This window comes from Osmerus eperlanus, chromosome 6 (genome assembly GCF_963692335.1).
Source record: "Osmerus eperlanus chromosome 6, fOsmEpe2.1, whole genome shotgun sequence".
Lineage (NCBI taxonomy): Eukaryota > Metazoa > Chordata > Actinopteri > Osmeriformes > Osmeridae > Osmerus > Osmerus eperlanus.
Genome location: NC_085023.1, coordinates 13099946 through 13124814, shown reverse-complemented (window position 1 = coordinate 13124814; position 24869 = coordinate 13099946). Strand labels below are relative to the sequence as shown.

The following is a 24869-nucleotide window of genomic DNA, read 5'->3' as shown; positions in this document are numbered from 1 at the left end:
AGCCCTGAGCGAGACGAGATCATTCCATACCAAAAAACCTTCCAATCACGGCAGCGAGTACGCAACCACTTGAGGGGGAGCGAGTTGCGGCGGGTACCAAAGGCTAGTGCTACCCAACACGAAATCCAACAGGCTACCCCTTCCAACTCTTTGATGCCACCTGCCGTCGACAATGCCACACCAAGGTGCTTCCCTTTCAAAACAATTGCGCACAATAAGTTATCAAGGAAAAGGCGTCTATATTGCCTTTTTCTCCTTAAAAGGCCTATTTCGTATATCTATTTAAATGATCATAAAATCAGGTTATGAAGCAGAAAAATATGGATGGTTTGAAAAAGGTGAATAATTTTCCAAGGCACTTGAAACCTACATATCAACATCATGTAGACATTTTCAACACAGTTGTATCATTTCGGTTGTACACTGACTAATAGGCAATTAATAGTTATATATGGTTCACAACAGATTAAATAAGTCTATTTAACATATCAATGAAGAACTTACTTTTTTAACTATGCATGAAAGACAGTAAACAAAGTAAGGAAGCCATAATAGTGTTGTGAAATAACATTTATTAACAAATTTTCATGATTCAAACCTTCCTAGCAGAAACAATAACAGCAGCTTTCCAACATTGGCTGTCAATACGGGAAGACCCTATATGTGGTACAGTAAAACAACAATACAATTATTTTATTTCTGGTTGATATGCATTAGGGGTTTGGTATTGGATTCAACATGCAAGTTAAGGCCATCCATAACATTCGGTCAATTCAAGGATTCTCCACAGTGGAAATGAAGCTTCTGCCTTTTCCAGATAGATACACAAAACAATTTAACACATACAAATACCTTTGACAGTGGACTACGCCAATCTTAAAGATACAATCTCTTCAGGAAGGACATTTGTACCACCTTTCACTGTATCCAGTCTCCCTTCTAACAACTAAAAATCAAAAGTCATTTTGAAAGTTGTATGGCAAGTTGAGTAAATTGTGTTATAAAAAATAAAAAAAAGCTTTGTGGGAAGACCTTGTTTACACTGACAATAAAGTTGAAATTACAAATAAAGCAAAAGTTATAATTATGTTCTATTAATAAAAGCAAATGAGTGTGTCTGTTTTTCCTGACAGTCTAGCTACTCAAAAGCAAGGCCATAATTCTGTTTTTTTTTTTGGAAAAAAAATATGTAAAGTTTAAGTAAGTAAATAAATTATCAGATTAAATAGAGTGTATCCCATGCTAAGAAAAGCAGTAACATACTCTATAGAAGTCATTTCTCAAAATACAGAACATGGAGAAAGATGCAGCCCCTTTACACATCTGATGCAAGTGTTTAATATACAGCAGTGCAAACTGAACAAATGTGTCATAAACGTGTCATCTGAACCACTACTCAGTAGCCTAAAATTACTTGTGAAATAAATACCCAGTTGTTATTTACTTAATGGGAAGTGGAAATTGGGAGTTCTGATGGTATGTCTCTCTTCAGAAATACTTGATGCACCAGAGAGACATGTTCACTAAATGGAATGACTGTGACAGCAGGAGAGGATGTGGTCAGTTGGGAATGGATGGTGAAATGATAGACTAGCACTATACTGTATGTGTCCAAAACACCATCAGAACCATAGTAAGTTGATCAAATGAGACTAGTGATTAAGCACAGTTTGGGCTACTGATATAGTACTGCAGATACCAGGACAAAAAAAGATTGTAGTAGTTAATAAAAACAGTGTTAACAGGACTTGTCGTTTTTGAAGCAGTACTTAAGAAATAATCCTCAATGAGGTTTCACGAAGGCATTCAAAAAATATTTGTAATTTTTAGGTAAATTCAGCCAACTACTGACAACTATGCTCTTGTGAAAAAAACATAAAATTCATGCACAGGACCCATGGATGGGGAACATTTGAGTAACAATGAAAGGGTAATAACATGCAGAGGAAAAGACACACTTAAGTTGCCAGGGAAACACAAGTTTGATACTTGGTGCTAAGTTTGGGACAGCAGTTTAAAACAATTAAATGGGTAAGTGAATAGTCACTAGTGTGAGGCATGCCACGTCAGTGGTATCAACACTATATTGCACCCTAGTGGTTGGAAACTATACAACTAGTTTCAATATGGAGACAATTTAAAATCCCTACCAACAATTCAAGTCTGCATTTCCATCTCCTTTCCCTCCAGTAAGATATCCTCAATTTTCCTTCCAGTGGATAGTAATAAAAAACACGTAAAACGCACTCAGTGTTTGATGGTTCTTAGAGTTACGGTAAGTCAAATAATAGTTACGCTCAGTGATTCTAGTGGCACTATACAAAACATATATTATTTGACCCAATAGACATGCACAGACAGTCATATACCAACTCATGCATGCACACATACACACACACACACACCAAATACACAGTATAAAACAAATATCAGAGTAAAAATTGTACACCAGCACACACATCCAGTGTCCTTAAGGTGTGTGAGCCAGTAACATTTGAAACTAAAAGAGTTATGTTGACTTGGACATGTACACCAAACTGAATATGCATAGCAATCTTTTTTTATGAAATAGAGGAAATTTATCAGGACAAAAGGCACGACAAAATCAAAGGCAAAAGCGAAATGTATTTTTTTTTTGCCCACTGGAGTTTTCTTGAATCCGGGGGCAGACAAAAACAATCTTGTGATCGAACTTAAGGTCTCAATATTACGCCATAATTGATTAATTCAATATGGAACGTATAGTTTCATCACACTGCCCACTGAATAACACTGTTTACTATTTTCCTATGCAAATAAATAACACTGTTTAATAAATACTAAATACTTAATTGAGTTAGTACTACACTTCCTGTGCGAAGTCAAACTGATTAGTAACTACTTAGTAAAATTAGTTATATTAGCTCACATTTGGTCTATTGATCACTGTGAGGCATAATTGTGATATTACTTCAAACCCAATGTAAATATGTAAAACTGTCTGGATATATTTACTGGACTCTATATTTGTGTTACATTTCTTGTTTAATTTTCAGTTTTTGTTTTACATTCAGAACAGGACAGTCTTTGTGAAATAAGGCATCTGTATTGTGTGTACTATAGAGTCCTGCTACTAAAACCAGTCTCATGTGTTTAGACTATCAGTCCCAGGACTAAAGCCTACCAGGAGTCTGGTAACAAAGGAATTAGCTAAACCTTTCTCTGATATAACTATGATTTCTTTTTGTTGTTGTTGAGGGTGACATAATTAAAAAGTGTACTGTGCAATCACTTTTCATCACATAATTTCCTGTCAGAGAAGGAACATTAGGCAGTGTTGTCTTTAGTTTCAGTACTGGTGAACAAAAACAAGTAGCGTTATTTCAATTACTGATCTGCAAAATGTATTTGTCATCAATAGCATCGATGCCCTCACTTTAGGACCCAGGCTGCTGGGGTACATTGAGCTGGCTCTCCACCCCGTAAGGCTGCCAACCAAGCATCTAGACGTTGATGGCATGGGCGTGTTTCTTACACAGGGGCTTGTCCTTCTTGGAGTAGAAGGGCTGACCCTCCAGGTTCACATTGCACACCTAGCACACAGAAACGCATACGTCAATCTGACCAGCCAGTGGAGCAATGCATGTTAAAAAAATATATTACAGTTGACAAATTTTTGCACGTCTCTTTTGAACTTTCCAGTACATGGTGTATGTTGCTCATCATGAGCTATTGGGTTAAACTTTTAGGTCCATATAGATTGTTTGAATAACAGTGTGCAGCATGCAGCGAAGGGGCATTGGTGATTGGTGAGTTGCTGATAATCATTCTTACCGCACAGACAAAGCATGTGTCGTGCCAGGTGTGACCTAGTGCCTCGATGAACTTGTCCCCAGCCTCAACAGGGAAGTCACATCCGTGGCACTTGGTGCTGAACAGTGAAATGTAATCTGGGAAAGAGAATAGACATTTAGTTACAACACCAGTTATGACGTGCATCTAAAATGGTCAAACTTCATGATCCCCGTTTTCCCCGATACAAATGTTTGGCGGCGTGACGTGGATCGGATCTACAGTCGAAGGTACCTTTCTCACAGTACGGCTCTCCATCTTCCATATGGAAGAGGCTGTTTCCGAAAGCCTTACCACAGGCGGCACACACAAAGCAGGTTGTGTGCCATGTCTGTCTCAGTGCATGCATCACCTCCTGCACAAGAAAGTACCAGAACAAATGGTCATTCTGTCTGTCTGTCTGTGTGTGTGTGAGAGAGAGAGTATTCACATTAAAGAAAGAGAATGAGTGTGTGTGTGTCTGTTGACTGACCCCCATGATCTTGGTGTTGCAGCGGGCACAGGTGGGGGCGAAAAACTCGCCGTAGCAGTTCTCACAGTAAACATTGTTCTGTTCCTCCACAAAGCTGACGTCGGCCAGCGATGTGTGACAGTAGGCACAGTTGAACTCCTCTGGATGCCAGGAGCGGCCCAGAGCCACCAGGAAGGGACCCCTGTAACACCACACAGCCTTTAGCTTAAAGCTAGCTACACATGTAAATCTGACAAACGACTCAACCGCCGCGTCGGCCTAATTGTCCATCGTGTAAAAGGAAACCATCGTTTGGGTTCTGGTTGTGTGCGAATGAAGACATTTCCCTGTTACCTAATAATGTTGTTGCAAGCTCCACAGAGGGCTGTACGGCCGCTGGCAGCGAACCTCTCCGCCCTCTGAGCCACGCCGCGGGCCACTGAGGGTAAGGGAGCGGGGGCGGGGGCAGGGTTGTATGCCGGGCTGGGGGCTGGGGGAGGAGCGGAGGAGGGGTGGGGGATGTACGCTGGCGCAGGAGGGGCGCCCTGAGGGAGCGGTTGGACCTTCATGCTGGTGGTGGTGGTCTTGCTGGGGTCAAACTTCAGGGCAAAGGTGTCGTCGGTGACCCAAGGGGGCCTGTTTGAGGGGTCTGCAGGCGCAGCCGGGGGAGGAGCTGGAGCTTGGACAAAAAAGAAACACTTAGTCTCCTCATCCCATAACGAAACAAATCATCCAGAATCATGCTAGGACAGCCTGTCCGTCCTGCTGGTGGCTACCTGGTTGTGTAGGGTAGACACAGGCAGTGCTGACCACCTTGGGAGGGGGCGGTCCCATCGGGATCTGGATGGAGCTCTGCTGCATGGGCGGGGCCGGCTGCATGGGCGGTGGCTGGTGTGGGGGCGGAGCTGGCTGCATAGGCGGAGCCTGATGCATTGGAGGGCCCTGGTACATTGGTTGAGCCTGATGCATTGGAGGGCCCTGGTACATTGGTTGAGCCTGATGCATTGGAGGGCCCTGGTACATAGGAGGGCCCTGTTGCTGCATGGGAGGCCCCTGGTACATGGGAGGGCCCTGGTGCTGCATGGGAGGCCCCTGGTACATGGGAGGGCCCTGGTGCATAGGAGCCTGACCATACTGGCTGCAGAGGGACAAACATAATAGCTGAGTGACATTCCCACTATCCAGATGCAGGCATGACTGATCGAATCAGTCTTGTAACCACGCAAGACCTCGATAGACATGCATCTATTTAAAATCTGACACTGAATAATATATGAAACCCCATAAGGGCTGTACCTTACTACCTGTCAAACCTACAGTAGGATGTCGACTTGCTCATTGCCTTCCTGATTCTGAGCGGCCACTCACGTGAGTCTTACCTGGAGCTCCTCCCCTTTACCACACGTTTAACGGAAATGTTAGTGGGAGTTTAATGTAGCAGAGAGACCCAAAGAGAGAGAGAGAGAAAGACAGCCTGCTACCAGAAAGACAGGGTTAGAATAGAGAGCCTCGATCATGGCAGTCAGAGAGAGAGACTCAAAATCAACCAGAATACGTAAGGACGTTATGATGGGAACAGTGGTTAAAAACACAGTAGGTAAAAAAAAACAGGCATTTTTCAAAAGCAGAATTAACAGCATCCGAATTACACACGGCTAATAACAGAGCCAACAGGGAATAGTGAGTTATTCCAGAGGTGGGGTGGTTACAAAGACACGTCAGGGGGAAAGACAACACACTATCCAGACGCTGTATAGAGAAGGTGTTATCCGGATGCGCTTCCCAACAGCAGTACCTGGAGACTGAGGATTTTTTTACTCGGAGCAGTAGCCATTTGCAGACTGCTTCAAGCTGTAGTTATAACGTAATAGAAAGAGAGGGTTCAGGGGTAAGGTGTCAGAAAAGGCTTTGTGGACTCTTTTTCTGATGGCCACGGATACCATTCACCTCTATGTCATGGGCTGCCCCCTTCAAAATCCTTTTTTGGACTCAGGAGTTTACACATCCTTTACAACCTACACTCTGCAGTCTCTCTTGGATATAAGTGAACTTGCTCACACCGGGTGTCAGTGTGTGGCAGTGGGGCTTTATTAATTAAATGTTTTCTATATCAAAATAATGTATTTCAAGATACCGTCAGTGAAACTACACACACGCAAGTACACCTTTTGACCAGCCGTAGCTTTCCTACCCATACTATAACACAACACTCCACACAACAATCACTGCATCTTGTTCCACCGCAGGGTCAACACGCTTGACTACAGCAGTTATACCACACCAGGTCACTGAAGAACAAACAACCGCACGCAATTAGGAGCCTGAAAAGGAGGTGAGCCAAATGGCAGCTCACGAAAAACCATGCAAATAAATCCACTTCAAATCACCCCCACTGCCAATTGTGAACTGAGATAGTGCCTCCTGCTTTAACTACTGTGGTTATCTCATTGGCGTCATTGGATTATTGCAGAAATTGAGGAGCGACAATATTAAACTGAAGGGCAGATTTTATTTGTTTATTCAACTAAGCCTGTGGTAAGTATATAAACGTTGACCTTTTTAGAAGGTTTAGGCGACACCAACAAATGCGCAAACAGCTGAGTATCCCAAAGCCCAGAATTTAACATTTACGTGCAAGTATATTAACTTTGAGACTATGAAAATTGTTAATATGGTAATGATAATGTTTTCACTAGAAAACAATAGGAAGTAGGCCTACAATTCAGCAAAACCTTCAACATGTGTTGTACTCCAACAAATACACATTCTATCAACAGCTTCTTTAGCATAGTCACAAAGACTATAATGATTCAAAACAATTATATATATTTGACTACATCTGCCAGATGAAACAACAAGCTAAATAATAAGTCAAGCCAGTATGTGGGCATGCAGTTGAGCTGTGATGTGCAGAGTGAGCATGGGGAAGCATGGGATTGAGGAGCTACAGCAGCACCATATCTAAACATGGTGAACATACTAACTCAATAACCAGGCGATTTACCATTACTGCGGTACATATCTGGCCATTGCAGGGTGAAGTGTCCGTTACTAGCAAACCTGACAAATGTAATGTAAAATGCTAACTAGTAGCATGCAAATGTGAAGACTTACTTACAAACTTTAATAAAATTAGCTACCTTCTTTAATGCCAAAACTTGTTTAACCATTAATACTGTGAATAGACATTACAATGGCGGTTAACAAATAATGAAGGCAGCAACCTTGGCTGCCAAACTCTCACAGTAGCTTACGTTGTTGTTGCAAATTTGTATGCTAATGCTAATGACGGGTAACACAATGTTGGGGAAAGGTCTTGGCCGGCCTCTGCAGTCCCCAAAATGGCAATGGCCATGTAAAAGGAATGGTTGAATGGTCAAACATCTTTTTGGTTGGTTTAATCTAGATGGAAATAAGTCTATAAACTCCAAAGCCCATAATTCTCCCCTATCCCGTGTACTCCAGCAACTCTGCACACCACTGGCACGACCTATCACTCTGTCCAGTGTGTGTGTGTGTGTGTGTGTGTGTGTGTGTGTGCGTGCGTGTGTGTGTGTGTGCGTGTACCTGAGATGTTTGGGTTTTCCTGAGGGCAGGGAAGGCTTTCGTTTGGGCAAAGTTCGGGTGCGGAACACTGGGGTGATAGTCAGAGCTTCCAGCGCAGATTTGGGCGGTGGCCCTTGCTTATAAACGTGGTTTCTTAATGAGAGTCAACAAGAGAGGTCTGAGTGGTGGCTTAGAGCTAGAAACAACCTTCCTTACATACACAGTCATATTTGGAACCTAACAACTACTGTACTGAATTTACAGTACAGTCCGCTACAAAATCAGACAAGAAATCACCATACACCGAACATCATTGTGAAATATCTAACATCTTCCATCTCTCTGACATGAAACACACTCACAATACATATACTACACTATCACCTGGGGGCCAAACATGCCAAACCAGGTCTACCTTATATCAAACTAATTACCAATTCAATCACTCCTTAGAAAACCCAAGTCATTCGTTTACCCTTCTAAACCCATGCTCCACCAGGCATCTCGCAGGACGACCTCCAATCTCAAGGCTTACACCGCATGAGCGGCAAGAGCGAAAGGAAAGGGCGGAGGGATTGAATGACAACTGTACCTAGACTGTGTCGTCAGAGCAGATGAGATATGGAAGGCCGGGGGCGTCAGGTGGCGGGGCCCCCCAGGGGGGGCTGCAGGGGCCTCGGGGGCCACTGGCTGTGTCTGCAAGGGTGGCTGCCGGCTGCAGAGGACAGAGTTGTGTTAACGTGGCCGGGCAAGACGTGGGCAGGGGAGGAGCACACGGCCCTAGAGGTCATCGGAGAGCACGGCTGGGTTTGCGCTTTATGCTTTGTGTGTTGAGAATGTGCTTATGGGCAGGTGTAAGGTTCGAAATGGCATTGCTGAAGGACCACAGATGCAGAGACCTCGGACGGCCCACTCCAACTCTGGGTTAACACTCCCGACGAAATAAGTGAACAAATAAACAGTGAGATTAAGAGGGAGAGTTATGATAAGGTCGTTACGGGGTTAAAGGATGATGGAATTCTGGTGGAATAGCCCTTTATCCCTGCCATATGGGAGCTCTCTGTTCTGACACACCTCAGAGACTCTGCAGGCTTTCTTTGTCTTTTTCTCTTTCTCTCTTTCTTTTCCTTGGACATTTGGCCTCCAGGCATGAGAATGACTTACCGTGGATACTTTGGATTGTATGATCGTTAGCGTAACACTGTAGGAAAATTATTCTTGATAAGCCATTTGGTTGTTGGATAATAAAATAGTTTGGAACCATTTAAATGATGAGAATATGTGCACAGTAATGCTCTGAAACAGCAATGGAAGACAAGGCTCAGTTGTTTAAGCCTTGGGTTTGATTCCACCAACCTTGTATGAAGACTGGAAGCCTGGTGTAATATTATGTTACTGGAACATTTATACATGTGTATGTCCTATCCTACCCTTCTTTAATACTTACTTAATATCGGCCTACCTTAAATACCGAGTAACTAAGCCCTGTCACAAAAACAAATGACCCAATTTTATCGAGAGCTAACATTGAATTTTGAAGAAAATACATTTGAACTTTTACACATTTATGATGAAACATACAAAAGACAAGGAACAGGTGAAAAGATAAGAACAAACAGTTTCAAAGTACATTTACAGACATAGAGGCTTTGACACCTTCGTAGCACACAACACAGTGATAGAGAGACATCAAACAGAACAAAGCAAATGGCAACAGTTGGTGCTGGGGACAGTCAGATCAAACCAGGCAAACACTACAAACCCACACAGCACATGGTTACCTCTCTGGGACAGGAGCTACAGGGGTTGGTTCTGGAGACGGGGCAACAGCAGGCGGAGGCGACTGATTGGCTAGGCTTTGCGTCTCAGGGGCAGACTGATTGGGCAAAGCAGCAGTAGCAGGCAGAGCGAGAGGTGCGGGGCTGGTGGAGACTGGAGCATGCTCAACTGGGCTACTGAATAAGAAGTTAGGTTGCAATGAGAGAACTGAACAGTCGAGCGACAATTATATATATATATATATATACGCACAGCCAAACTGTGGTCAAGAGTATATATCAAATATTAGAGAGTTAATAAGCACAAGAAGACCCATATGATTGTTACTGGATTTCTCATGCAAAAAGTGACGATATTGCTCAAGTCAATACAAGGGTGGCCATCAGTAAACATAAAATGACTGATTCTTCATTGAATCATATGTTTCAATGTTGCCATTTGAAGCACACGTGGAGTAAAAACTGGGTCAAAACTAGAGTGCCCCTTGTAAAAAAAGAAAAGAAAATCGATTTCCTACGAGATAATAATACATTCACCTTTGACCATCTCTATCTGAATGAGTCATTGGAGAACATACAGACTAGGGGTGGGAGGGGCCAGGCCTGGTAGTATTTCTCTCTTAATGGGAAACTGCCTCTGCTGCAACATGTATTGATTTGGTCCATAATAGGGGATGATTAACTAACTGTGTCAGGACAGAACGGCTTCATCAGTCATGTCAAGGGCCACAGAAAGAGCAAGTGGAAGAGGTCACTAATGACTGAGCCCAACCAGGCTATAGATCTGATATATTGTACAGTATCATTACTCTACTTACACAGTCTATAGCACTCAAATTTGTAACTGTGTTATATATAGTCAGAAACTCATAGTGCATTTGGAGCATCTGGATTGTCCTGTAGAGTAAAAGATTAATCATGAAACACAACAGCAGTGAAGAAAAGGTGACTGAGCATGAACACACGGTGAGCATGGCAGTTTATGGGTGCACACAACTCATGTGTAAGAAAAATATCAAAGACAGCAAGGGTCTGCTCCCCAACAACGTAGTATTTTGGAACAACCCAATTGGCTTGGTCAAGGGGCAAAAGCATTCAGTGATTTATTGAAGGGTGGAGGCTAAGACTTCCCCCCTCCAGGCTAAGGTGAGTGGTTGGTCTTGGAGAACGGAATGAATGCAACGCCCAGTGGGAGCCTCCCAGACAGAGTGGGCGGGGTCAGAGAGAGGGCAGCAAGCATCTAGCAGCAACAAGCCAGGAGGTAGTGGACCGATGGCTGACTCTTATTCCCTCCACACCTGGACCTCTGCTTCTGAACCTCACTCACATACCACACACACTGATGACTAAAGAGATATACCTTTTTTTTTATAGTAGAATTATCCGAAATAATAAGTAGGATTGGTTATTCTCTTAAGATTGAGTCTTTCCCCAAACAACTATCCAGTATATGGGAGCACTTTCAACAAATAGGCTTTATGCAAAAGGCAGAAATAGAATGTCCCATATCATGGCGGTGTGGAACAAGGAGAGCGAGGTCAGGAAATTTGGTTCAGGTGGTCATCATCCCTTCATCACTTTCTGTGGTGAACTTGTGAGGTTTGGAACTACTCCTAGATTGTGGTCATGCTTGATAAAGATGTTTTGGTGCATCTTTTAATTAAATGTGCCGCATGAGGATTGGTGGCGTCAATGGATGAGGTGGGAGGATCTACACATAGCCAGGTGATTGGTGCTCGGAGTGAAAGGAAACTATGAAAGTGGCATTGAGGGAGTGCTACTATATGAGGGAGTACCTCCTTTCCTCCACTTGAACCCTAATCTCAAATTTTCTGTCAAGGCACTTCTAAAGAAAAAGAAAAAAGGACTTTCTACAGATAACGACGCTTCCTCTAAAAAGCTATACCCTATTTACTTACTACTTAACCTACTAACGTCCTTCACAAAATGCACACACACACACAGATACACAGACACTTACAAGGACCCCAAAACAGACAGGGGTTTATAAACAGACATACTAAACGTAACTAAGACTCAACAAAGGACACAAATCTACAAAACAGAACGGCCCTATCGCCAACCTTTTGTATGTATGGCCAAAGTATGGCCAAATCGGACACATCTTTATGAAAAGATGAATAACTCTAGAGAAGTTAAGGGCTAGAACAAGGTATTGGGCTTTGGGGGCCAAGACCACATACAGGAGGGGAGGGACTATGAGAAGATGGAAAGACGGAAGGTGACCTCAGATGATTAAGAGATGTTAGATAGCCACATACGTTAATGCCTACGTCCTGTAACTGCAAACATCTGTCAATATGCCATATGTTTTGAGCCACAGTGGCAAAGGAACAATTTCCAAATTATACACAGCAAGGGAACATTTGAAGCGACAAACCTGCAGCTAAAGGTCACGTCTACTTGGTACAGTTGTCAACATTGGGAAAGTGTGGTGCCCCGTTCCAACTAAGACACAGCCAGGTTAGTGAAGCAGCTCTACGGCCTGAGGCCTCATCTACCGGTACGCTCTGCTTTTCATTCCCTGGGACAGACACTCCAGGGCAGGCATGCAGGCAAACAATGGGCAGGGTAGGGGAGGGAGGAGGGGGAGCAAGGGTTAGGGCAGGTTTAGATAGTACCCTTTAGCAAAGGAGGGGATAACTAGCACATGCGAAGGAGACTAGTACATATACCAAGGTCTAAAAATGTCTGACAAGCGTCCATTAATTAAACGAAGGGTGAACTAGCGAGGACACAAGTATAAGTATGAGGACGCATGAGTTATCCAGGCGAAGCCAAGCTGTTAATACAGGATGACTGATATCTAAAGAAGATGTAAGATATAGTAACATGACACACTGACTGATTGACTTAATAGGCAAGACACGCTGGGGAACACGATGGTTCAGACACATAACATGAGGACAAACATAGAAACAAACACACCGCACAACCCTCATCTCTGTGCCCTTCACCTAACAGTAGGACTCTTTATGTCAGAATATTAAAGTAGCACTCGCATTTACCATGTGTGTACAAACACAAATGTAAGGCTTAGTATAAAAAGACAAAAAACTGAGAAGTGCTTCTTTAAGGATAAAAATACCCTACCATTTAATAATATAATGAAGGTACTAATTATAAATGCTATGAAAAGTACACTATGATAATGAAACTTCTGCTGAGGGTTCTATGGAAGGTACCCTCAGGTCTCCATCAATCTGGAACAACCCATGTTCGACAAGCACGTAGGGAATTATGAGCACCAAAACCTCTGGAACTCCAACTGCCTGACAAGGATCTTGAAATGAGACGCAGGTCTATGGAAGGGACGTGCTGCAGCCACGGTTTTTCAAAATGACACCAATCCTGATGCTTTATCTTTATCTTATCATCCGAGGGGTTCGGTCACGACGGAAGGCGGGGAGGAGGAGGAACAGAAGGCCAAGAATAATGCCAGGCGGGAGAAGAAAGGAGTCGTGTGTGTTCGGTCAGAGAGCCTAAAGCCTGAGTGTGGGAAAGGAGCAGGAGGGGAATGAAGAGCCACGGTGACGAGCGAGAGGGGGTCAGCCAACCTTAGTCACAAGCACTCTGAACACACTCTCTACCCAGCATGCACTGCATGCATGTGGAAATATCTCGCTGTGTTTGAGAGGGGGGGGGGGAGGTATATGAATGTGGGTGAAGGTGGGGGCTTGGGAGGGGAGGGGGGGGGGAGGGGGGGTTGCAAAAGGGCATGCCCAGTTAAGAGGGCAGTTAGCAGAGGTTTCCAGCTGTTACAGAAATGCCACCAAGCCAGGCGCCAGCAGAGCTAACACACCTTTCCCCTTCTGTGACAACCAGACAAGCAGAGTTACCTTTCATCTGGCCTTTTCAGCCTTGGCCTCACTCCGTGGCTCTCACTACTCACAGACTTCACTTCATGTTCGCTTACGTCCTATGTCCCTCTGGTGGGATGACAGACGTCCAACAGCGGATCATCTGGTGAACGTTCTTCTGCCTAGTTATAAAGGTCCTCTCAGCCACACCTGAACTCCATGTAACTCTCCCTGTCTGAAGCCTAGATGGGAAGCTAACTCAATACCGTTATAATGGCCTGTGTTCATTTTAGGCATTACTTCAGTTCAACCCAACGTAATGCCGAGATATTTTGTCTTCAAGACCAAATGACATGTGTGGACATAAGCGAAGCTATAATGGGGAGGACATGTACATCTGTGTCTTACATGACAATGCAATAGAAGTACCATTTGATTATTTGTAGTGTTGTGCGACAGTATGTCCGCATTTATCTAGGCCAGTTTGTGCTAACGTGTCCAACCGCACATTATTTGGGTCTCCACTTCACCATTCCTAAAGAATCCCTACATAATCTGTTTCATTCTGTCTGTGAAAGCAGATGGATTCACCTCACTTATGGCAGAGTGCCAACGTACTATGGATAAGCTGGAGTCTGTTAGACCATGATAGTCTTAGATGAAAGACTAAATACCACGTACAATCCATGAAGGATTCAAAATAAGTATAAATATCTATGCAGGTCTTTGTTATTATATTAATACCATCTATCTGTGTTTGTCTTTATTCTCTAATTCCCTAATGCTGTGTCGTCTATCAATACTAGAGGCTTTGCTCTCTCAACATACTTGCTCTCTAAGTGATTCATGAGGCTTAGTATATTTATTTATGTTAAACGTGAATTATATTCAATGGACATCTGAAGGCTTCTAATGGCTTGTAATTTATTTTGCTGAGGGTTCAATAATTGACTGCAACTAGGTTGTCATTTATCTCCTGCCAAAGAGTGAGCCAGCCTTTCTTTCTAAGTAAATAACATATCTAAAATGAGAAAGCAACAAAAAAGCCAACTCCACTATTAGTTAGTTCCATTCCAAGTGGCACTGTATTTATTCATACACATCACAATGTCAAACTCATATGGTGACTTTACGACAAAACTCTAAACAGCACTGATGCTGCAGTGGCTTTTTTCAACTGAGAACTCAACTGCCATAGCCTAAACAAGAGCTCTAATGATCTTCATTCAAATGTGAAAGGGTTTGAACACTTTTCTCCAATTAGGTTTCACATTCGGACATCTTCTAACCTCTCTTCTGCAGTCCATCTCTTACACCTGCTCTATCTTTTCTGGTTGCCACCAATTTCCGTCCTTTTCCCCCACCCTTATTCCGGGAGATTGAGGATTTGCGCAGACAAGCCATTGTGCCAGTTTTTCAATTTGGCAAATCGTGGGCCCTTGAGTTCTGACTCAAACCTTTCTCTGTGGCATGAGGGAAAGACGAAAAGAGGGAGAAAGGGGAAAAAGAGGGGCAGAGAAAGGGAGAAAAGAGCAGGATGAGTGATGGGGTTTAGGGGACAGTGTCTTCCACTCCACCGACTTGAGTGCTGTGAGGGAGTGTGGATGGGGGTTCTGCCGTATGTGTAGCAACTAAGCACACCGCCCCCTTAAGGGAGGGAGGGGACCAAAAGGTCAACCATGGACATAGGTGTCTGACATATGAAGACTACCTTAAGAAAACTACCTTATGAAGACTACCTAAACTCTATGTTGATAGGATTTGCAATGTTATGAAATGTTTATTTTATTTAACCTTACTTTGACCATTCTTGCTCTGATTTAACCCATATAGTCAAATAACTGTAATTATAATTACAGTTATTGGTATTGGCATTATTTGGTTCATGTTAATACACTGTTCAGTTTCCCATCTTCCTTTAAACCATAGGGGAATTAGCTTTGGTTGTTTGGAAAATATTTAACCCCCTACACTACCTAAACTCGATGTTGATAGGCTTCGTCATGTAATATGGCTCATGGCGACTCCTTCTCAAACCTTCCAAGTTCCACACAGAGAGCAGGGGTTGGGCGGCGAACTGGGGCCTGAAGGCTGATGGGACCTTGAGGTGTCCCTTGTGTGTTGGGCTTCAGCTAACTATCAGCAGGAAACGCTGCTCTACTGTGGTCAGGCCTGTGCCAATGGTGATGAATAAGTGGCCTCAAACATAGCCTCCCTTCTAGGCCACCTGCTGGTTGCTGCTGCTAGCTGCCTACCTTGACCTCATCAGAGCTTCCAGGTCTGGGTCTTGCACTGCAGGAGAGGAAGAGAGAAAAACACAGAGGGAGGGCATTAGCATGATCACACTGATCGAACTTGGTCAAACTTTCATGCCGATTAAAACCCCTTCTGATTCTGATTCAACATCTAACTATACAAATACCCACAAGCATGAACTACTGAAGTTCCATGGGATGTGCGTGTCTGTGTGTGTGGGTGCTTTAGAGGACCGACACTGTGTGTATAATTGAACGAGATGAAAAAGCAACACGGTAAAAACAAACAGGTCTACTCACTGTACTCCGTTCCCGTGATGTGGGCCAGCATGCGGAAGGACTTGGACTGCAGCTGGGTGGCACCGCGAGCCCAGTCAGCCATCTCCTCGTTCTTGTCCCGAGGCTGGATGACAGCCTGATACACTGGGGAGGCACTGTCTACAAGACGGTCTTTAACTGGGAGCGTACTGCAACCACAGAGAGAGGGCCTGTCCGTTTAACACTGAGAAGTGGCAGGGAGGCCTGCAGGTGTGGCTGTACGGGGGGGGGGGATGGGGAGGAGGTGTCTTGTGCATTGGCGGGGGAATCGGGGAACTGTTGTTACAGATACCTTTCAAGGATTGTTTGGGTGTACTCGCCGACGTTGTTCTTGCACAAGGTGCGCAGAAAGGCAGGGTTTAAACCTGTGAGTGCTGAGAACCAGCCTGTGCTATCAAGTACGAAAACTTTAGCGGTTTAGTTCTTCTTAGTTCAGAAGCTTGCGTGTCAAGCAGTACGTCTCCAGAGGCACTATAGCCTTTTGCGTTTTCTCATCTGAATATTATTCTTATATTTCAGATATGCATATAGTACAAAACAAACATACCCATGTACAGGAGAAGGAAAGAGCTCAGAACGTTCAGTTTTGTTGGTTGCCGTGTCGCCTGGCCCCAGATTAGGGCTGGTCGGGGGAACATGCATGGCCACAAGGTGGAGCAGCCAGGGAGCGCGCTCAGCTGGCCATCATTGGGAGTATGTGACTGTGTGTCCCTCCTCCAGGAAATACATCTAGACCAATGGGGTTTCACTATATATCCATCTACAGTCAGTTCCATCCAATTAGCAGCCTACCCATTAGCCTATTTCCTGTGCGTGGGCAGTAAAGGAGACCTCATCATGATGACGAATGGACGGTTGAACTGCTGCACTGACAGAGCATTGACTGATGTGCTCAGTCGCCAGGCGCTGAATGTTTGGTGTGTGAAGGTTGAGGTAGAGGATTCATGACACGTCAAGGCCAAAGCAAATTTGCAATGAGAACTAAATCTATGATTCCATGTCACGTCAGATGAGCAATATTTGACTTCACTTCAGTTATTGTTGATTTCAAGGAAAAATAACACTGCAAAAAAGTATCTCTATATCACTGGGGATTTCCATGCTATTCAACACAATGCAATACAAGTACAATTTTCCGTCAAAAGGAAAAATTGGTTGTTAGCGGTCATAGACCCACTAACACAGATGTGCGGAAAAGGCAATCAATCATCATATCATCAACGATCTATGGCTATATCACTTTCTAGTTCCTCTGTGTACGTGTTCAGTCAGCCATCATTGCATGTAGGGTGCAGAGGCCATTTCTGTTCACACTTTCAAACATACATATCCCCTTCGGTATTGTTACCTTGTACGCAGACACAAACATCCCCCAGAAACCAAACCGACAGTCTTCATTCAGTGTGAGAACAGGAGAGTTAGAAGGGAGAGGGGTTAAGAGGCCGGGGTGGAGGACAGGCAGATCGGGGTGGATGAAACGGACGAGGAAACGGACTCGGCATACAGAACCAGCCTCCAGGACAGGCTGCAGGACAAACACTACTTACGCAAAGGGGGAACCACCAGCTAGTCCCTCCTCTCTGTGAACCAATGGTAGTGCAGGGAAGTGGGGCCAAGGATGGATGATTGGATGGATGGATGGTTTGATCGATGGATGGACAGGGGTGGGAGTGGGGGGCAAGCAGCATGGCGTGGCAGGGGGGGCGGTGTGGTTTGATGTGGAGGAAGACATTATGAATTAGACTTGGGTCGAAATCAGGCGTTGAACTGAAGGAGTTCCCTTCAAATGCAAAGAATCTGTTTCAATGTATCGTTTCAGTATAGGGGTTGTACCAATATAAAAGTGATGTTTGTACATTTTGTATTATTCATGAAGCAAATTTGTGTGTATGTTTGAAAAAATGCAGATGGAACAGGGCGTGACAGTACAAAAAGGCAGTGAAAAGATGAGGGAGGGACTGGTGACTTCTTTGTCTGGATGATCGTGAATAGCATAAACAGTCAATCTGGACAAATACGGAAGCCTGAAGTATTGGACCTGTTTCTTGCTTTTAGAATTTCAGGACACACTGTGCTCTCGAAGCTAACCCCAACATTTCCACATGGTGTTAACCTATTCCAACCTTTAACAAGCCTTCAACAAACAATCCCCTGAGAGAAAAACAAACCCCACATTTCAGACAAGTTGCCTCCATCAACAACCAATCTGGAGGATCCAACAACAGAAACTCACAGGGGATTCCTATCCGGACAACCTCCTATGAAGGATGGGCGTGTCTCTGGTGCAATAAGACCTCCTGATGAGACGGCCAGAGGAGGTTTGGAGCACAGCGCGGCTAACAGGGGGCCAGTCTGGGTCAGCATAGCACAGACAAAGAGAGGCAGCTAGCCTAACATGCAGACTAGCCTTGGGGGGCAGAAAAAGAGAAGGAGGAATATAGAGAGGCAGAGGAGGAGAGGGAGTGCAGTGAGAGGGTGAGTGGGGAGGCGGTCTTACCCCGGCATGCCCTCTTGTCCCTTGCCCTGGGACTGTCCGGCAATGGCGTCCATAATGGCATCCTGGGAGTACATGCTAATTGGCGTGTTGTACTGGGCGTGGATGATGGTGGCCTTGCCTCCTGGGCCCTTTACTTCGATTGGCTTGTGGGTGGACAGGGCGGAGTCCTTTAACACGCCGGGGTTGAAGTTGGGCATGTACTCGTTGCTGTGAGGGGGGTGGATGTGAGGGGGGGTGGGGGGGGTAGGGGGTGATGGTCAAGGTGAAGATGAGGAGGAAAGGAGGAGGAGGACAGAAAAGAGAGGGAAGGATGGGAACGGAGCGATGGGAAGTGAAGGAGGGGGGAGGAGAGATCACGTTAGGGGGGGCGTGTGGTGATGGATGTGTATTTGGGGGACAAAAGGGGGGATTTCAAAGCACCGACATTGCATGGCACCATGCTTTCTCCATCTGTAACCAGCAACCACAGCACAGCTCACATAACTGCAGACACTGTCTCTATACTCTCAGGTTTCATGGTATACAGATACCTCAGCTAGGGTCCTAGAAGCCCACACATATACAGCAAATACATATTAAAATATATATTTATCCAAGCAATTGATTTGGAAAAATATTTATGCAATTATAATCTGAAACAACCAGATTCATAATTTAAGTTGAAGTTAATTGAAGCTTCAGAAGCATGCAAGGTAAAATACATCACATAATGGCTATATGCACTGTGCTATAACATTACTGTTCAAACTATAAAATTCAAGGCAAAAATCTATGCTAACTGGCATCTCCTTCAATCTCAGAGCAAGCTAGGACAATGCATATGTATTCAAAACGGAATTCCAGAACCAGAGCATGCATATACTCATTCCAGGCCAAAATAACACACAAACACACCCTCCAGGACACTTGAGATTGTCACAACTGTTTCACACACCCGAGAGTCTGATACAAAATCATGCATGTTCACCATAATTATTATTATTTTTTACATAAATTGAAACACACACACACACACCACCGTGCGTGCGCACACACACACACGACTACACCACATCCAAGGTGGGAGGATACTAACTTGGCAGGAGTGTTGGTAATAACCTGAGGCAGCGGAAGGGAAAGAAGGAGAAATGAAAAGATTGTGATTAACAAGACTTCCACACGATAACCGGCCCTCATAAGGTCACGGATCACTGAAGCGAAAGAGTGAAGAACAGCATTTCAGAAGAGGGAATTAAAGGAAGGTGAAGATTATCCCGGGTTCAAAGGAAACTGGCACCAACTGCACCAAATAAAGAAGATGGAATATTTCATCAACTTACCCAGGAAATAAGGCTTTTTAATTTCTGATGGTCTAAGCCTTTCTTATTTGAAAATAAGAATAATTCGATATTTTCAATAAGAGGAAGCTCTGGTGAGCAGGCGTAACATTCAAAGAACAAATGTGTAAAAACAAATGTGGCTGACTATTAACCTAAGGGGATATGAGGTTGAAAGGCAGAAATGGAGAGATGAAAAGAAGGAGACAGATAGAGAGATCCAGATATATGGGGGCGCCGGTATGTTTTGAGTTGAGACCAGGTCAGGGAAGGCTAAAACTCGAACCCAAGCATTCCATCGCCTTTTAAAACAACAACAGGAACTGGTGCTTCACCCACCTCTTAGTGAAACAGTAACCTTATCGCGCCGTGCCATTGTGAGAACCCCAGACCCACAAGATGTGAGGTCAGCGCACTGGCTTTCTGGGTTAGCTTGCCAAGGCTGACACTGCAGTACATGGAATATCGCTTGGAAATGCATACTGACACTGCTTACACATTTGGCTACTTGTGGTTCTAGAGTGACATTATGCAGTCTACACACAGAGGGACGCTTTTGGACTCTGGCTTTAAAGACGTAAACAACAGGAGCTGCTGAGTTCTCTGGTAAGCAGACACGAATGGATCCATCCCCAGGTCACTCGAATTTCATCTCCATCTTGGCCCACGAAGCGAGCAGTGGTTGGGGTTCATCTTGTCAGATAGGTGTGTCAAGGCTTGTGTCAAGGGTTGTCTCAGCTAGGGTGTTTCAGCTGAGGGAGAAACCTAATCTTTCCCTGGCTTGTTGTATTACCTGAAGGGGGGGGGGGGGGGCACAGCCTGAGCCAGGGGCCTTTACAGGCCTGGGGGTTGCTACCTTGCACATTCCCCTCATGGGGGTGGGGCTGGGGGGCTAAAGCACCTCCACTTCTGGCATGGAGGTGTTGATGATACTGGTTTTGTCAGCAGCTTAAATCCTGAACGTTCTGAGGCTCTCTCTGTCCCAGAGTTTGCAGAGTAGCTGGGGCTAGGTTGGGCTTTGGAGTAGAAGGAAATTGCCCTTGTACACTGACACAGTCTTCAATTTTCCAAAGAGCTATGATGGGAATGATGTGCTCAGAGGCTGATGATAGAAATGGGTACAGATTAAGAGATTGAATGCAGATCGTAGGTTGAAATCCCCCCCCCCCCCCCCCCCCCCTGTATGTCAATTTGGATAAAAGCATCAGCCAAATGAATACGTGACATCATAAATCCATACTACTTTAGGGGGCAACTTCTATCCACCTTAAACCCCACTCCAGTCTCAACACGGGGCTAAGTCTCGTCCGACCACCCCTTCTCGCTACCGCTAACTCATGTATCAGGCACCATACCAGGCACCACAGCCTGCTAGCTGGTTAGCCTACGTACCCCACCGGGGTGCCTGCTGCCGAGCCCTGCCGGAGCATGGCCATCTCCCTCAGGGTCTCCTCCGAGTACAGCCCGATGGGCGTGTTATACTGCTTCCTGGCCCCATCGCTGGGCGTGTGCCTGGCGGTGGGAGATGCCCCGTGGGACTCGCCGAGGGCCTCTAGTGAGCCGGAGGAGGTATTGCGGGCCGAGAGGCTGCCATTTATTTGAGCTGTTTGACCCTTTGGGAGGGGGGGGGGGGGGGGGGAGGGAGAGATGGGTGAAGCAGGTAAGAGAAGAGGAAGAGAGGGTGGTAGATTTGTGGTCAGGGAGGGTGCAGAGGAGACTGTAATGGGTATCAAAGTATTTGTCTCCATCTTTTTAGGTTAACTCAGTGTTTCTCAACCCTGGTCCTGGCCTGAATTTCTTTAAGGTTTCTCTCTTCTAACACACCCGATTCAAATGGAAGGGTCGTTATCAGGCTTCTGCTAACTTTATGACAACCCGTTCTTTTGAATCCGGGGGTGTGAGAAACATTGGTCAAACTGCACACAGGTGACAGGTGAACAGTCCTGGTGCACTACCCCATACCGCCATCAGAGGGCGGTAGGACACTTGGAATTGTCCCTGATGGTGACTTGTGTTTGGGCTCCCCACAGAGTGTGAAATCCTGAGCAGGATCAGGCTCCAGCACGTCCGCCAGGCCTTTCCCACAGTCCCCAGAGCTGGAGGTGCTACAAGCACCTCAAAGCACCTCCTCTCAGTAATGCTGCAGCTTTGCACGGGGCCTTATGGAACTCTGCCTCCTCACGCCTCGGGTCTAGACCCTGACCAAGGCTGTGCTCGTAGAGAGAGCTTAAAAAGGGGCAGCGTGTGTGTGTGTGTGTGTTTGAGGGATATTGAGTGTGTGAAGAGGGTGTGTGTGTGTGGCTTTGACTGCATGTTCAGTTTTGGAGTGTGTGTCTGTCTGTGTACCTCACTGAGCAATGTTGACACTTAGGATTGTGATTAATTCATTCCCAGAGTATCGATATGAATGTATAGTATGTGTGTATGGGTGTGTGTGTTTGTGTGCGTGTGCGCGCATCTGAGTGTGTGTCATAGTGTTTGTGATAGAACTTAAATTCCAGAACTTTGGAGGAGAAATGTGTTCCATTGGCACATTTCAGGACGTCTATTTCCATTTCCCAGGGTTACTTAGTCGTGTGTGTGTGTGTGTGTGTGCAGACAATATGCCCGTGCCTACCTTCTGATGAGGGATAACAGTTAAGGGAGAGTCGATTCTGGGGTTGCCTTGAGGGACTGGGCGTTTTGACCTGCAACAATACGGGAAGATCAATAAAAAATAACTGTCAATAGTTGATTTTGACCATTACATTTAATTTTGTCACGTTTGAACAAGGTTGTATACAACAAGGTGCATAGCTTATAAACTATGCTATGCACAGCGTCAATTCTGTATCAAGAGTCAACACCACATTCAATCATTACAAGCAAATGCCAGAAATTAACTGAAACAACTTTAATTTCATGGTCTGTCTCTCTTCTGCTTTCAACTAAATAAAAGAGAAGCCCAATTAGAAAGAGAGGGAGGGAGGGGCTGAGAGAGAGAGCGAGAGAGAGAGAGAGAGAGAGAGAGAGAGAGAGAGAGAGAGAGAGAGAAAGAGAGAGAGAGAGAGAGAGAGAGAGAGAGAGAGAGAGAGAGAGAGAGAGAGAGAGAGAGAGAGAGAGAGAGAGAGAGAGAGAGAGAGAGAGAGAGAGAGAGAGAGAGAGAGAGAGAGAGAGAGAGAGAGAGTTCGAAGAAAAGAAAAACAGGTTGTGTGTTTCTCAAGAGACAAGCAGAGTGAGCAACACAGATAGGAGTACTGTAACACTCCCAGGTCAGCAGGGCCAAAAAGTTAATCCGCTATATACATTTGAATCACCTGCCCTACAAAGTGATTATTGAGGATTAGTGGCACGGACAATGCATTGACATCCGGTTCAGAGAATAACATTTACAGTACGTGCGTGTCCAAACTTCGACAGTTGCCGGGGTTTAATGCACTGGCTGTCTGGGCGAAGTGCTCAGCCCCTGACCCAGATCCAAAGTGATGTGAAGGACTGACTGATTCATAGATGTAGTACATTGATATTGCCCATTGAGTATTACTGCCAAGTGGGTCAGACTAGAGGGTCAGCAGACAAAAGGGACAAGGCAGGTCAATGTCTGCACTGCGGACACAGAGCTAGAGGGACATGTATCTTCTTCCTAATGAGACATGGAGTGGCTGTGCAGTCCCCTTAACCAAGAAATGAAGTAGAACTGTAATTAAGACGGTTCCAGGAAAGGAAATCCAGTCTGAATCAATGTACTTGAAGTCTACTGAGTGTGCTTACTGGGTGAACAGGTTGTGTTGAGCACCATCCTGTTTAGTTGTCTGGTGCCTTGACTCCAGCTGATACCAGGGTGAACCAAGAAGGCTGTAGATAAGTGTGCGCTAGAAAAGCCATCAGGAAAACATCAATAGCGCCCGATAAGTATTTCTAAACATACACTGAAATGGGCACATACACAATCCACTGGTTCCATGGTTGTCGCTCAAGCTGGCAACCACACAAAATCGATTGGTATTTTTGGGGGATTAGGTTGGCCTTGTGCATTCTGTCTGCCAGCCACACAAAAGTCCTACTAAATGGCTCCGGCATTCAAACCAGACTGCGTATTTTGTTGATGCTATCAAGTGAAACTACTTTCTGAAAGCATAACCTTCATTCTGACCTGTGTCTTAAGAATACCTCGAGAATATGTGATGAAAAAACAGACATCCCAGAATACAGTATGATTTGAAAAAGAAATAACTGCATTCAATTTCAAAATAGATACATGGATTTCGGTTAGATTTTCACAAAGCCTTCTTGTAAGGTTCTGGTAAAAGAAATGTCAAACAGGTCCAGCCCTGAGGTCGTTTTCGAGCCTCTACTATGCCTCCAACACCTCAACATGTGGCTAAACTGGTCCACGGGGATGGGCATTGTGGGATAGCACTGCACTGCTGACCCTAGCGTTTCATAATCACTAAAAGTACGCGCACAGGGTGAAAGGGGGGAAGTTTCTCTTTTTAGAGGTTTTCCATTCTTCCCTACAGATGAGTGAACGACAGGTAAACCTCTCTGATCTCAGGCTAGATTTATGGGACCTGAGAGATTAGAGCCATTTTAAGAAAGGCATCGCTGAAGGATTATGGGAAAAAAAGGGGTCTGGCCCAGGATCCAGACACACGGTAGGCCTGCTGACCCTCGCATGCCTGTGTTCTTCAAGCTCTCTCAGATTTTCTCACATTACACAAGATGAGGCCAGCTAGGTAAATTCCAAGCTCAATGCACTTTGCCCAGGTTATGCCGACGGGGCATTTGTGTGCCTTGCTAATTGTTTTCAAGGAACCTTGTGATTTTTTTCTCTGGGGTAAAAACAAACGGAAGAACATGAAGAAAATTCTTGGAAAAATAGGTGGTGGTGGTGGTGGTGGGGGGGGGGGGTGTAGAGTGAAGAAAGACAGAGAGCTCTCCTTTAGGAGAAGACGAGGGCAATCTCGGTAAACACTCAACGGGAGACGGAGGGAGGGGGGGTCTCCTCTTGTATCAGTCACACAGCAGGGGGAACGAGTGCCTCATCGATCCCCAGCCTCCTCTGCCTGTGTTCCTG

General features: G+C 45.0%; 2 protein-coding genes across 5 annotated transcripts in view; both read right to left on the bottom strand.

Annotated features, from left to right (window-relative positions):
- Positions 1–1182: 1182 nt before the first annotated feature.
- Positions 1183–21290, bottom strand: LOC134022235 (LIM domain-binding protein 3-like). 2 transcript variants are annotated; one of them, XM_062463587.1, is made up of 7 exons: positions 21181–21290; positions 5059–5356; positions 4637–4961; positions 4304–4484; positions 4066–4186; positions 3814–3929; positions 1183–3572 (listed from the first exon to the last, which is right to left on the bottom strand). In XM_062463587.1, exons 2-7 carry the CDS (start codon positions 5342–5344, stop codon positions 3483–3485), a joined length of 1119 nt encoding a protein of 372 aa, XP_062319571.1. In that variant the 5' UTR covers positions 5345–5356; positions 21181–21290; the 3' UTR covers positions 1183–3482. The 2 variants fall into 2 exon arrangements, with proteins under 2 accessions (XP_062319571.1, XP_062319569.1); XM_062463585.1 differs by lacking the exon at positions 21181–21290 and adding an exon at positions 9610–9843 and having other exon boundaries at positions 5059–5420.
- The window catches only part of ldb3a (LIM domain binding 3a), a 24471-nt gene continuing 14087 nt past the window's right edge, over positions 14486–24869 (bottom strand). The window contains exons 3-9 of one of the 3 annotated variants that reach the window (XM_062463588.1): positions 22431–22500; positions 19573–19595; positions 18498–18704; positions 17548–17580; positions 15983–16149; positions 15683–15719; positions 14486–14890 (exon numbers count right to left, since the gene is read on the bottom strand). In XM_062463588.1, coding sequence (XP_062319572.1) covers positions 14794–14890; positions 15683–15719; positions 15983–16149; positions 17548–17580; positions 18498–18704; positions 19573–19595; positions 22431–22500 — 634 coding nt within the window. In that variant the 3' untranslated portion in view covers positions 14486–14793. Of the gene's footprint in view, positions 14891–15682; positions 15720–15982; positions 16150–17547; positions 17581–18497; positions 18705–19572; positions 19596–21205; positions 21427–22430; positions 22501–24869 lie in introns of all 3 variants that reach the window. The other 2 variants (XM_062463589.1, XM_062463590.1) reach the window with 2 other exon arrangements.